The 14008-nt window shown below is 39.9% G+C and overlaps 2 protein-coding genes across 2 annotated transcripts; both read right to left on the bottom strand.

The window, feature by feature from the left end:
* Positions 1-5673: 5673 nt before the first annotated feature.
* Positions 5674-7842, bottom strand: LOC125210309. Its single transcript, XM_048109867.1, has one exon. It carries the CDS (start codon positions 7840-7842, stop codon positions 5674-5676), a length of 2169 nt encoding a protein of 722 aa, XP_047965824.1.
* Positions 7843-8623: 781 nt separating this feature from the next.
* On the bottom strand, positions 8624-10855 carry LOC125210308. The gene has a single exon (XM_048109866.1). It carries the CDS (start codon positions 10853-10855, stop codon positions 8624-8626), a length of 2232 nt encoding a protein of 743 aa, XP_047965823.1.
* Positions 10856-14008: the final 3153 nt, after the last annotated feature.

The raw sequence follows: 14008 nt of genomic DNA, 5'->3' as shown, positions 1-14008 counted from the left end.
TTATATCTGTGTTTTATTAATTCTTCATTAATTGCTTCAATTCTAAGTGTGGGATAATGCTTCATGTTTGAGTGACACATTCTGTGATAACTTGCAAAGTAATCGAGAATGTTAGAAGAACTTAGTTGACGCTACAATTATTTCCCCTTAAAACGGTACTTTTAATTGAGAGCGGGAAAAATAAGAGTCTTATGTGATTTTGGGGGTTGCAAATCTAGGATTAACTACCCTAGTGTGTGATCTACTTTGTGCCGCATGAGCAATATTTATGTGACTCATTCTAGTAAAGTATGAACTATGCTAAGGTGTTGTAGTTGGAACTTGTATATAGCATAACTGTGAAAGCACAACACATCCCTGGAATTCTCTTATCTCATCTGTTTTATATCTGTGTTTTATTAATTCTTCATTAATTGCTTCAATTCTAAGTGTGGGATAATGCTTCATGTTTGAGTGACACATTCTGTGATAACTTGCAAAGTAATCGAGAATGTTAGAAGAACTTAGTTGACGCTACAATTATTTCCCCTTAAAACGGTACTTTTAATTGAGAGCGGGAAAAATAAGAGTCTTATGTGATTTTGGGGGTTGCAAATCTAGGATTAACTACCCTAGTGTGTGATCTACTTTGTGCCGCATGAGCAATATTTATGTGACTCATTCTAGTAAAGTATGAACTATGCTAAGGTGTTGTAGTTGAAACTTGTATATAGCGTAACTGTGAAAGCACAACACATCCCTGGAATTCTCTTATCTCATCTGTTTTATATCTGTGTTTTATTAATTCTTCATTAATTGCTTCAATTCTAAGTGTGGGATAATGCTTCATGTTTGAGTGACACATTCTGTGATAACTTGCAAAGTAATCGAGAATGTTAGAAGAACTTAGTTGACGCTACAATTATTTCCCCTTAAAACGGTACTTTTAATTGAGAGCGGGAAAAATAAGAGTCTTATGTGATTTTGGGGGTTGCAAATCTAGGATTAACTACCCTAGTGTGTGATCTACTTTGTGCCGCATGAGCAATATTTATGTGACTCGTTCTAGTAAAGTATGAACTGTGCTAAGGTGTTGTAGTTGGAACTTGTATATAGCATAACTGTGAAAGCACAACACATCCCTGGAATTCTCTTATCTCATCTGTTTTATATCTGTGTTTTATTAATTCTTCATTAATTGCTTCAATTCTAAGTGTGGGATAATGCTTCATGTTTGAGTGACACATTCTGTGATAACTTGCAAAGTAATCGAGAATGTTAGAAGAACTTAGTTGACGCTACAATTATTTCCCCTTAAAACGGTACTTTTAATTGAGAGCGGGAAAAATAAGAGTCTTATGTGATTTTGGGGGTTGCAAATCTAGGATTAACTACCCTAGTGTGTGATCTACTTTGTGCCGCATGAGCAATATTTATGTGACTCGTTCTAGTAAAGTATGAACTGTGCTAAGGTGTTGTAGTTGGAACTTGTATATAGCATAACTGTGAAAGCACAACACATCCCTGGAATTCTCTTATCTCATCTGTTTTATATCTGTGTTTTATTAATTCTTCATTAATTGCTTCAATTCTAAGTGTGGGATAATGCTTCATGTTTGAGTGACACATTCTGTGATAACTTGCAAAGTAATCGAGAATGTTAGAAGAACTTAGTTGACGCTACAATTATTTCCCCTTAAAACGGTACTTTTAATTGAGAGCGGGAAAAATAAGAGTCTTATGTGATTTTGGGGGTTGCAAATCTAGGATTAACTACCCTAGTGTGTGATCTACTTTGTGCCGCATGAGCAATATTTATGTGACTCGTTCTAGTAAAGTATGAACTGTGCTAAGGTGTTGTAGTTGGAACTTGTATATAGCATAACTGTGAAAGCACAACACATCCCTGGAATTCTCTTATCTCATCTGTTTTATATCTGTGTTTTATTAATTCTTCATTAATTGCTTCAATTCTAAGTGTGGGATAATGCTTCATGTTTGAGTGACACATTCTGTGATAACTTGCAAAGTAATCGAGAATGTTAGAAGAACTTAGTTGACGCTACAATTATTTCCCCTTAAAACGGTACTTTTAATTGAGAGCGGGAAAAATAAGAGTCTTATGTGATTTTGGGGGTTGCAAATCTAGGATTAACTACCCTAGTGTGTGATCTACTTTGTGCCGCATGAGCAATATTTATGTGACTCGTTCTAGTAAAGTATGAACTGTGCTAAGGTGTTGTAGTTGGAACTTGTATATAGCATAACTGTGAAAGCACAACACATCCCTGGAATTCTCTTATCTCATCTGTTTTATATCTGTGTTTTATTAATTCTTCATTAATTGCTTCAATTCTAAGTGTGGGATAATGCTTCATGTTTGAGTGACACATTCTGTGATAACTTGCAAAGTAATCGAGAATGTTAGAAGAACTTAGTTGACGCTACAATTATTTCCCCTTAAAACGGTACTTTTAATTGAGAGCGGGAAAAATAAGAGTCTTATGTGATTTTGGGGGTTGCAAATCTAGGATTAACTACCCTAGTGTGTGATCTACTTTGTGCCGCATGAGCAATATTTATGTGACTCGTTCTAGTAAAGTATGAACTGTGCTAAGGTGTTGTAGTTGGAACTTGTATATAGCATAACTGTGAAAGCACAACACATCCCTGGAATTCTCTTATCTCATCTGTTTTATATTTGTGTTTTATTAATTGTTCATTAATTGCTTCAATTCTAAGTGTGGGATAATGCTTCATGTTTGAGTGACACATTCTGTGATAACTCGCAAAGTAATCGAGAATGTTAGAAGAACTTAGTTGACGCTACAATTATTTCCCCTTAAAACGGTACTTTTAATTGAGAACGGGAACAATAAATGTCTTATGTGATTTTGGGGGTTGCAAATCTAGGATTAACTACCCTAGTGTGTGATCTACTTTGTGCCGCATGAGCAATATTTATGTGACTCGTTCTAGTAAAGTATGAACTGTGCTAAGGTGTTGTAGTTGGAAATTGTATATAGCATAACTGTGAAAGCACAACACATTCTTGGAATTCTCTTATCTCATCTGTTTTATATCTGTGTTTTATTAATTGTTCATTAATTGCTTCAATTCTAAGTGTGGGATAATGCTTCATGTTTGAGTGACACATTCTGTGATAACTTGCAAAGTAATCGAGAATGTTAGAAGAACTTAGTTGACGCTACAATTATTTCCCCTTAAAACGATACTTTTAATTGAGAGCGGGAACAATAAGAGTCTTATGTGATTTTGGGGGTTGCAAATCTAGGATTAACTACCCTAGTGTGTGATCTACTTTGTGCCGCATGAGCAATATTTATGTGACTCGTTCTAGTAAAGTATGAACTGTGCTAAGGTGTTGTAGTTGGAACTTGTATATAGCATAACTGTGAAAGCACAACACATCCCTGGAATTCTCTTATCTCATCTGTTTTATATCTGTGTTTTATTTGTAGTTGTTTATTTACTTTCTTTAATTTTCAAGTTTTTAGTTTTCAATACCAAAATCAATTGTGTCTCCAAATAGTGAATGAAACATAGTAAGAGATAACCAATCTGTGATTATTTTCCTCGTGTTCGATATCCGGTACTCACCACAAGAGATAGCTAATCTGTGATTGTTTGTTTAGTGGTGATAAAAAGTGCATCACTCTCTCACTCTAATATCTCAAATGTGAAATGTAAAGTGGGATGGTGTGTGAATTGTTGACTTCATTTGGACGTACACATATATATTGCAATCGCATTTGTTGGGTGTTAATGTGCATAATGGAGCGTGTAAATGTGATAAAATGGTGCATAGAGTGGGGATTAATGGTGGGAATAAAAGAACTTGACGGTGTGATTAGTTGAGAACAAATACTATTGATTGTGCCAATTAATAGCGTGGCGCTACAAAATGCAACAAAAAGGATTGGAATTATCAATCGCGTGAGTAGATGAAATTTGTTTCACACTTTGGCTTAGACCTGCTTATTAGGCCGGTTGCGGTTCTAACCGAACTAGTTGACTAGTTAACCGATTTCAGTTGTTCATAATAAATCCGGCCTCAAATTCAATCTCCTCTCGAGAACGACCACTAAAAAGTATAGGAAAAAGTTGAGGCATTACTAATAGTATGCATTAAGTTTGTTAGGCATTGATGCTTTATAGTTTGCTTTGATGAGACTTTCTTTGTTTTTTGGGTTTTAGTGACATATTAGCAATGAAGTTTTGTGGTTTCACTTAATTTCTGCTAAATTTTCTGTTCTGATTCTTTTTGGTATTCAATTTGCTACATAAAATTGGTTAGTTTGCATATGATGATGGTTTAGTTGCTAGTACAGGTCAAGAATGCCTTCATTTTAAATAAACTCAATAAAAATGTAGTACTTACTTCGTCTAATAATAGGAGTCATATTTAGTGTGGGCATGAGTTGAAAAAGTTAGTTAAATATGAGACTCACTTTTTATATTAACTTTATAATAAAATGTGAGTGAGTGGAATGTAAAACCTACTACCATTTATGGTAAAAGTGAAATGTGACTAATTGTGAAACGAACCAAAATGACAAAATGTGACTCTTATTGTGGGTCGGGAGAGTATCAAATTGTCAAATAGGAAATACGACTAATTTAGTTTAAATATTTTGAACAACAGAATTGATAGAAGAAAGTCCACAACAATTTGAAAGTTGATGGAAGAAAGTCTAAATGATAAAACATTTGAAGGGGAAAAAGGACACCATAATAATGTCTAAAAATAGAAAAACACAATGAAAGCTGATAATAATCAAACATTTCGATGATGGATCTTGTTCATGTCTTGATTTTTTGAAGTTTTGTTGTTTGAATGGATTGGTCCACTATATTTTGGGGCTCGATAAAGCACAAGAGTTGGCTCGCGAGCTTCCCATCGTCTTTCTAGATTGTTCACGAGACTGGTGGGTACCGGTTCTCAAGTTTATACTATTTCATTTCTCCATCATGCCCCCTAAAAACTCCAGGTCTGGCCAATAATTGGAGAAGACACTTCGAAACGACACGTGTTTTGATGTACAATTTGTAGAAGGTTAAATTTCATTTATAACTTCATCATCTTGTTTATATGATTCACATCGCCGTTAAGTTTTAATTTTTGTTCTGTCCAATCGATGTGCATTTCTCAAAAATTGTGCACAGGCCATGGTGAGCCTAGTTTGAACCTTGATTGGATAGTACGTCGTCCTTCAAAGTAATCCTAAATGCATTTTCATAAATTTTCTTGCTTGCTTTGTAGTCTCCGTGCTAGGAAGCCTTCACAATTTGCATACTCGTTGCCACACAAAATGAAATTTCATTCATAAATAACAGAAGAAAACATCTCTTTAAGATATGTAAAATTGAGTGTGCATCACATTCACAAATTGTATTTACTACTATTGGATTATATATGCTCTGGTGGTGTGATTGAATTCGCAAAGTCCAATTTTCAGACTTGACTACAATGTGAAGTACTGAAACTTTACATCAGTACTTCATATCAAATGGAATGAAGTTTCACCACATTAAAAATCTCTGGTGTGTGTGATGCCAAATTTGTTGATAAATAGTATCATCCGAGATTTCAAAATAAACTTTTGAAAATAGATTGCACAAAACTGTACAATTTTCATTCCTTTATCGCCAATTTGCTTCCTTGTTTAAACTCTAAACTTTCCTCTTGATCAACAAGTTACACCATTTTTCAATAAACTCCAATTCATCAGGATCCGTTCTTGTTGTAGCTCTTCTGTGCTGCTGAAGAACTTGAAGAATCTCTTCTGTTTCCCCTAACAGAAGAGCTGCTTCGCGCACGTTCTTCTCCTTCTTCTTGATGTCCCTCTGGTGACACTTGATGATCACAACGCGCATCAGATTGGTAAGCGACGCTGCTAGTATATTTGCTATCATGTTGACTAACTGTTGGAAAAGTCTCTCGTCCGCTTGCAGATGATCGCCTTCATAGGCCTTGAGAAGCCTCTGGCAGATTCTGTACATTGAGTTTGCAGCAATGGCCTTAACTGGCCAATTTAGGGGGTTCTCCATCACAAAATCTCTCATCTCTCTCTTGAAATCCACAACGCCTTGCTCTGCCTGCTTCGACAGTTCCTGCAGCGTCTCCTTTGAGTCCCTCCCCTTGAGAGACGTCTCTTGGAGATCGTTATCCTGCCATTTGCGGTACAGCTCCACTCCAACCCAAATCACATCTGCTGCATTTCTGCTGTTCACTAGATTCCCCTTCTTGTCAAGTGTTTTCTCGATGAGCTTCACGTAGAACAGCCCTTCATCCACGCTCTGCAGCAGCCAGCTCACCTCCTTCTTTGGGATGTTAGGAAGTGCAATAGCTATGCTTGTCAGTGTTACCAAAGGCAAAGACCAGCACTTGGGAGGCTCTTGAGAATGCAGGCTCGGAACTTGGTTCTTGTCCACTTCTCTCAGCCCTTTAAAGTTTCCGACTTTGTGAAGCAGGCTTAGCAGATTCTTCGGCTGCTGCTTCTTCCCGGTCCTCACCAGTCTTTCCACTTCCTCACATATGTTCACTTGGATATTCTGAGGAAGCTCGGCCTCACCTTCGAGCAGCAGAACATAACGGCTCAGGTCTAGAATTTCTTCTTGTGATCCAGAAATCCCATGAACTTGTGATTTGCTAGAGCTGAATACACTCTTCAATCTTTTCAAACAGAGGAAGCATGGAGTTGCAAAGCAGAAAAATATGTATCTTAGTGCTATGCTACAAAGAACTATCAGAATCTGCACTCTTACAAGAAAGCTTAGTATTAGGCCTTTGGTTTTGTGGAAAAACTTCCTCCACTTTCTGTCTCTGATCTGCATAGGCAGAGAGCTCTGTCTCCACTCCACCATCATCTGTGTCCAGTAGCCATCGATCTTGAATTCATCTCGGAACCCCCGGCTCACATTCTCCGAGCATTTGAACCTGATCGCGTTGAAACACCTGATTGCAGGGGCAGCCGCCCCCACTGCCACCCCGAACGACTGAGCAAGAACAATCCATTTAGTCGACCATCCATATGTGGAGGCAGCTATGTCGATTCCCTTGTACTCCATCACCAATCTGATCTCAGCTTGCGCCACGAGAACAGCAGTGAGCATAGAAATGATACCAGAAACAGTGCAGGTAACAGACCGCGCAATGACAAACTGAGGACTGCTGGTTTCAGCCATCACCCAATACTTCTTGATCATGTTCCTAAGTTTATCAAACATGAAATCACCCTCCTCCATCGACTCCAGGATTTGTTCGTCTGAGGCCATCTTCATCATCTCGTGGTACTTGGACTCGAGATAATTTTTAGTGGCGGGCGCCATCACAGCCGAAGATATCACCATGAGAAGTGATAGGAGCATGAAAGCAGCTGCGGTGATCTCCTCACAAAACATTAGCCTCCCGCGAAGAAACTGCCTCATCTGGATGACTTGAACACAGAAATTCACCACAACTGTGAGAACAAGAATGGCTAAAGCAGTCACATTCATCAGGATGTCTTTGTCCTCCATTGATCCTAAACTGGTGATAAAGTTGGCCATAGCAGTTGACATGAAGGCTAGGCTGCATATCTTCGCAAGGCGATCCGTGGCAGCATACATCCGAGTTGTGAGATCCACTGGCAGCTTCATGGCCACAGCTAGCAACGTCAAGGAAGTTGCGTTGAGTGAGAAGACTTTACTCGGGAACCAGTGCTTCTTGCCTCTGAATCCATGGATGGTATCAGCTGCCATTGCAAGAGCACAGATGAGGGAGGCCACGGCAACATACATGCCTATCCATGGCATCGGTGCCTCCAGCTTCCTCTCGATATCCGATGCATCCCCCGGCATTGTCGACAGATCTCCTTGATGTGAATTGTCAACAAGGTCGTTGCTTTTACCAACTGAGATTGCTAGAGCTGATGTTTCTTGGATCTCTCCTTTTTCTTTTTCTTTTTCTCTTTTTTTTTTTTTTTGTGGTCCCACAAGGAGTGGATGAATAATGCAAACTGGAATCTTATTCAACTTGGATATAGAAATAGTAGTCAACAATATTAGGCTAACGATGTCAAGGACGTGCTACTTAAAATTGAAAATGATTGGATTATTTAATTAATCTGGTTTTTTGTACTACTTGGTTTCAGAGAAGTAATTGTAATTGTCCCACCTAATCTCTTCGAATCTTCGTGTATTTATTTATTTTGCAATTAGAATACAAGTCAAAAGTGATCCTCCTCTTCTTCTCCAAGAAAAATCCAACTTGAATTGAAATTTGAATTTCTGTTCATATGGAGTCAATTTCTTGAAATTTGACTGCTGTGTGAACAATGCCATTTTTGCTCCTTTCACAGTTATGACCAAGTCAAGTCTATGTTGCATCAATGCAAGCAGATCATGTTCCAAATATAGAAACTTATCAAGATCCATTATCGGGCTGAAATGTTGGACCCTTATCCAGTTTTAGTTAAAGACATGATTGGCATGCCATAATTTGTCGGAAAAATAATTGATCAACACCTCATACAATTGATTGTTCAATTATCAAAGACGAGATTATTAACAGACTTCAAATGAAAATCATGATTTACATTTTCCAAAACAATAACATCACACAGTCCTCCCGAGCTCTCTCTCAGTCAGGCCTAGTAACGGAGCTCTGTTTGTCTATCATTTCCTGCTTGACAAAGGCGCGCCATTCTTCAATATCCGTTGCCTTCCGAGGCGCAAGTATTGGCACTTGTCGTTGCTGGAGAAGCGCCAAAATCTCCTCAGTTTCGCCCAGAAGCATAGCTGCTTTACGCACACTTTTCTCCCTGACCTCAATGGCACTGTGGTGACACTTGACAGTTATCACATGAGCCAGATTGGTAAGGCATGCCGCCAGTATATCTGCAATCATGAAAGACAGCTTGTCGAACAAGGCCTCATCTGTTTCGTCATTTTCACAACCTCCATGGTTGAGCAGGACTGTTCTGGACATCCTATACATCGCGTTAGATGCAATCACATTAGCGGGCCAGTTGAGAGGATTCTTCATGAGGCAGTCCCGAGCGTTTCTCTGGAACTCGATCACAGTCTTCTCAGCTTTATAGAAGAGCTCTTGCAGTATCTCTGCAGCATTTTTCCCTTTAATAGACGCATCGCGAAGATCTTCGTCTTGCCATTTGTGGTACAGTTCCACTTTCACCCACACCACATCTGCAGCGGTTCTTATGTTTGCCAGACTGCCTTTTCTATCCATGGTCTTGTCCACGAGCTTCACGAGGCGAAGCCCTTCAGTCACACTTCTCAGCAGGCGATCGGATTTGGCCTTTTCAACGTTGGGAAGAGCAAGCGCAATGCAAGCCAGCGTCACTACAGGTAGAGACCAGCAATAGGGAAGATCTTGAGAATGCAGAGGTGGAACTTGACTGCTGTCGAATTCTCCCACCCCTTTGAAGCTGCAAGATTTGGAGAGCAGTTTGAGCAAATTCTTGGGCCTTTTCAACTTGCCTTTATGAATAACTTGATCAATTTCTTTGCAGATATTCTCCAGAGTCTCTGCAGGAAGCTCTACTTCCCCTTCCAGCAGCATCACATAATGGCTCAAATCCAGCTCGGGATCAACCTTCTCCGAGACCTCTGGATCGCGTGAGGATGCAGAGTGCGCTACGCGATTCTGCCTCCTCAACCTCGTGAAATAGTCAACGCACGAAATCGCTGGACTAGTGAAACAGGTAGAGATGAGAAGAACTAGTTTGCTAGCAAGAATAACCAGACGCTGAACAGAAATGCAGGATTTCAAAAACAAAGCTCTCAAATCATGAATAAGCTTCCTGCTCTTGAAATGCCGAATTTGGAAAGACAAAGAGCTCTGCCTCCACTCCACCATCTTCTGAGTCCAATACTCTTCAACACTCACTGCATTTCCAAAACTCCTTCTGCCTCGATTCAACGCACTGTATCTCACAGCAACTAACCATCTCGACGCGGGAGCAATCGTGCCAACGATCACCCCGGCAGTCTGAGCTATAAGAACAAACTTTGTTGACCACCCATAGCTGGAGAATGAGTGCTGCAGCAAACCAAACCCCATCGCCATCCGAATCTCGACTTCCACCAAAACCAGACAGATGATCAAGCTCAACATTCCAGATGTGGTGCACGTCACAGAACGAGCAATCACAAACTGAGGATTGCTAGTTTCCGCCATCACCCAATATTTCTTCACCAACACTCTCAATTTATCAACGGTGATCACTTTCCCCAAATCAATTTCATCCTCAATCAAAGCAGATCGATGCATCTCGTGATATTTCGTCTCCAAATAGCGCTTCATAGAAGGAATCATGACCGCCGTGGAAACAAACATGAGAAGGAGGAACAACATCGACAGAGTCCCCAAAAACTCTTCGTGAAACCCTAGCCGGTTGCCTAAATAAGCGTGCATCTGGATGACCTGTATGGCCACATTCACTACCACCGTGATCACCAAAATGCCTAAAGCTGTGACGTTCATTAGCACATCCTGATCGGTCATGGAGCCGAGCGAGGTGAGGAGATTGGCCATGGCGGTGGACATGAAGATGAGGCTGCTGATCTTGGCGAGGCGGTCGGTGACGGAGTACATCCGAGTGCTGAGATCTACGGGCAGCTTCATCGAGACGGCGAGCAGCGTGAGGGAAGTTGCGTTGATCGAGAAGTATCGCGACGGAAACCAGTGCTTCTTCCGCCATAGTCCGTGGAGAGTGTCGGCCGCCATCGCTGCAGCGCAGGCGAGAGACGCGGCGGCGACGTACAGGCCGATCCATGGCAGCGGAGCTTCTAGAAGCTTCTCGATCGAGGAAGCCCTCTCCGGATCCTCCGCGCTTCCGTCGAACGGCATCAGTGAGATAAGATTAAAAAAAAAGTTGATTCAGTTTACAAATGATACTATTTGGTTTGGTTATTGAAAATATGCACAAATTCAGGTGAGGATGGTAAGAGCATTAAGCAAGCCATGTACGAAGAGAAGAATATGATATTCCACGTGAGAAATATTTTAATATTGTGACAGCGTAAATTCTGCGTATGCATAAATGGATTGATTTCGTCTCATAAACTATTTTGTGTGACTTGATTAACTCTCCAAAATTATGGCCCACTTTTTGAAAAAATTAACTAATCAATGTCAATTAATTAGTTAGAGAGAGACTTTATGACACTAGCATTTTGGCATACGTAGTAAAGCTAAATCGAGTTTATTTACACAACTGAAGCAGGCACCTCACGTAAGAAATTTCTTCAGGTAGGCGTACTTCGTTTCTGGACGAACATATAAAAATTGAAAATTCTGCGACCCCGTGTCATGGAAATTAAAAAAATATTTAGAATGTAGCAAATCTCGTAAAGATCATCTCCAATATCATATCTCTCAATATCATATTTTTTATATTAGTTAGTTATCTTTATTTATTTTCTCTATATTTTATAGGTTTTTTATTTAATTATCTTGCTTAATTAGCAAAATAGTTTAGAATTCTATAAATAATACTCCCTTCGTCCCATAATAGATGACACACTTGGGGATTAACACATGATTTTAGGTGATGTTGTTTATGTGTTTGGTGGAAATAGTATATTTATATTAATATGAGAGGGAGCTTTTTTCAAAAATAGGAAATGTGACATCTATTATGGGACAAACTAAAAAGAAAAGTGTGACATCTATTATGGAACGGAGGGAGTAGAATTATATAGTATTTTCATCATTGCGAAATACTAATAAACAAATAATTCTCATTCTTTGTTTTGGCAGAAATCGCCCTCTAGCACCTCAACTAAACTTTATCTTCCTTTTGATTTCATTATAAACGTGTGTGCTCAATCCCGATAGAACGAGGTTCTATCAATTGGCGCTTTCATTGATTAACTCTTCCCCCAACAAAACGCACTTCCTCAAATTCAATTCTTCAATTCCCTAACATACTCAACTCACCATTCTCTCAAACTCACGATACCACTCCTATCTCTCTCCGAATTGTTTCCCCAATCCACTTTTACCAGATTCTCGCCAACTATGAATCACAACATCACCCAACCATTGATGAGATGACCCGAGAGTTAGGCAGAATTATTGAAGCTCAAAATAATGTCTCGATGGAAAAATACGAGCAACAAACGCTGACCGAGGAGACTCTGGACAGCCTTGCCGAGCGCTCACCTCTGCATCAGATGTGGCATACTTGACCACCAGATGTGAGCCGTTAACTTCGTGCATTTCCCTCCGGCCGCAACAACAACTCGCTAGTTCGGACACTGCAGCCAATGGTCGCTTCATCAACTCGGACTTAGAGACCTCAACCGTCACGCACCACTGGAGAATTTGTCCCATCGTGTTCGGATTGAAGCACCTCTCTTCAACGGAGATGACCCGTTAGGTTGGATTTTTGGTATTCAAGTCTATTTCAATTATTTTTTAACTGATGAATCAGTTCGTTTGGCCGTGGTTGAAAAAAATATTGAACAACCAGCATTGGATTGGTTTCATATTTATCAAAAGTCTGACATGGAGGGTTCGTGGGAGGATTTCTTGTGGCAGTTTGTTACCATTTTGCTCCGGAATTAACTGAGGAAGTAGACGATGGAGAGCAATTAGGTGGCAGTTCGTTGTGTGCTAATATTCCCAACGAGGTATTGGTCATCGATGATGTTTCAAAAGAATTTGCACTGGAATTCGTGTCTGATAATGTCCCTAGCAATGTCGGCGCTCCTGACCAAGGAGTTGTTCTTTCTGTTGCATCAAAAATTGTAACAGACTCACTTTTTGTGCCTATTCCTGGCGACGAGGTTCTTAAACAGTGTGAGTTTTCCGGCCACAAGGTTGATAGTGATGATGCTTCCCTATCTGTTGAGCCTCCACAGATTATGGTAACAATAGCCAATGTTGCCACTGCTCTAGCCACATTCAATGTTGCCACTACTACGGAACCTGGCGCCACCTCTGGTGTGACGTCCCTGTTGTTTCATGGCAGCTCTTCTTCCCCTCGTGGTGCAGACGCAGCTACGTCAGATAAGGAAGTCTTCCCCAGCCTGTGCAGAAACGGTACAAGGAGAAAAAAGGGGCGGAACTACGGGTATTGGCACCGATGGCAGGATCCAAGTTCAGCTGTTCTTATTTTGCCTTCCACCTTGAGGGTAAGGTGGTTTTCAACGGTGGTTGAGTTGATAAGATCCTCGATTTAGAAAATCTCGCTAGAGATCATCTCCAATATCATATATTTTATTTTAGTTAGTTATCTTTATTTATTATTCTATATCTTTTGTAAGGCTTCTTATTTAATTATCTTGCTTGATTAGTAAGATACATTTAGGGTTTAGAATTCTATAGTATTTTCATCATTGAGAAATAGTAATAAATAAATTATTCTCATTCTTGGTTTTGGCGGAATCGCCCCTAGCACCTCAACTAGGGTTTATCTTCCTTTTGCTCTCATTATAAACATGTGTGCTCAATTTCGGTAGAACGAGGTTCTATCACAATGTCGATGGAATAATTAAGTAAAAATTTTATTAATGCGTGCTAGTTACATCTTATTCTTATTCTATTATAAAATAAGTGTCTCACCGCACCGTAGGAGAACATGGCGTTAGCGTTACACAGATGGATCCGTGGCTCGCACCAACTGCAAGGAACTGCCGTCAAGCAGGCATGCTTTGCCATCACTCCCCTTGCCAAATAGAGTACGCGCATGCACAACACACATTTTGTTTTTTCTTTTTTTCGTTGCCTCCCAATCGCTCTTCAATACTTTTATTCATTAATGTCCTCGTTTATAAATACCATATTTCTCACGTAATGTCTCTCAAAGCGAGTCATTGATTCATTTTCATTTTAACAAAACAAACATGAGAAGGAGTAAGCTATGATGTGAATCCGGGTATTCACAATCATAGGATGCAACGACATCGAAGGCCATGGGTAGGTTGGGGTCCGAAAAGAAGGTGGAGATATGGTAAGGAGCCAAGTCGGATTCGGAGGTCTGACTCAAACCAGAAT

Source organism: Salvia hispanica, chromosome 3 (assembly GCF_023119035.1).
Source record: "Salvia hispanica cultivar TCC Black 2014 chromosome 3, UniMelb_Shisp_WGS_1.0, whole genome shotgun sequence".
Lineage (NCBI taxonomy): Eukaryota > Viridiplantae > Streptophyta > Magnoliopsida > Lamiales > Lamiaceae > Salvia > Salvia hispanica.
The sequence above is the reverse complement of the archived record's forward strand: the minus strand, read 5'-3'. Positions and strand labels throughout refer to the sequence as shown.

Coding starts and splice junctions, on each gene's coding strand:
- LOC125210308 (XM_048109866.1), bottom strand. CDS start 10,855: ATGCCGTTCGACGGAAGCGCGGAGGATCCGGAGAGGGCTTCCTCGATC.
- LOC125210309 (XM_048109867.1), bottom strand. CDS start 7,842: ATGCCGGGGGATGCATCGGATATCGAGAGGAAGCTGGAGGCACCGATG.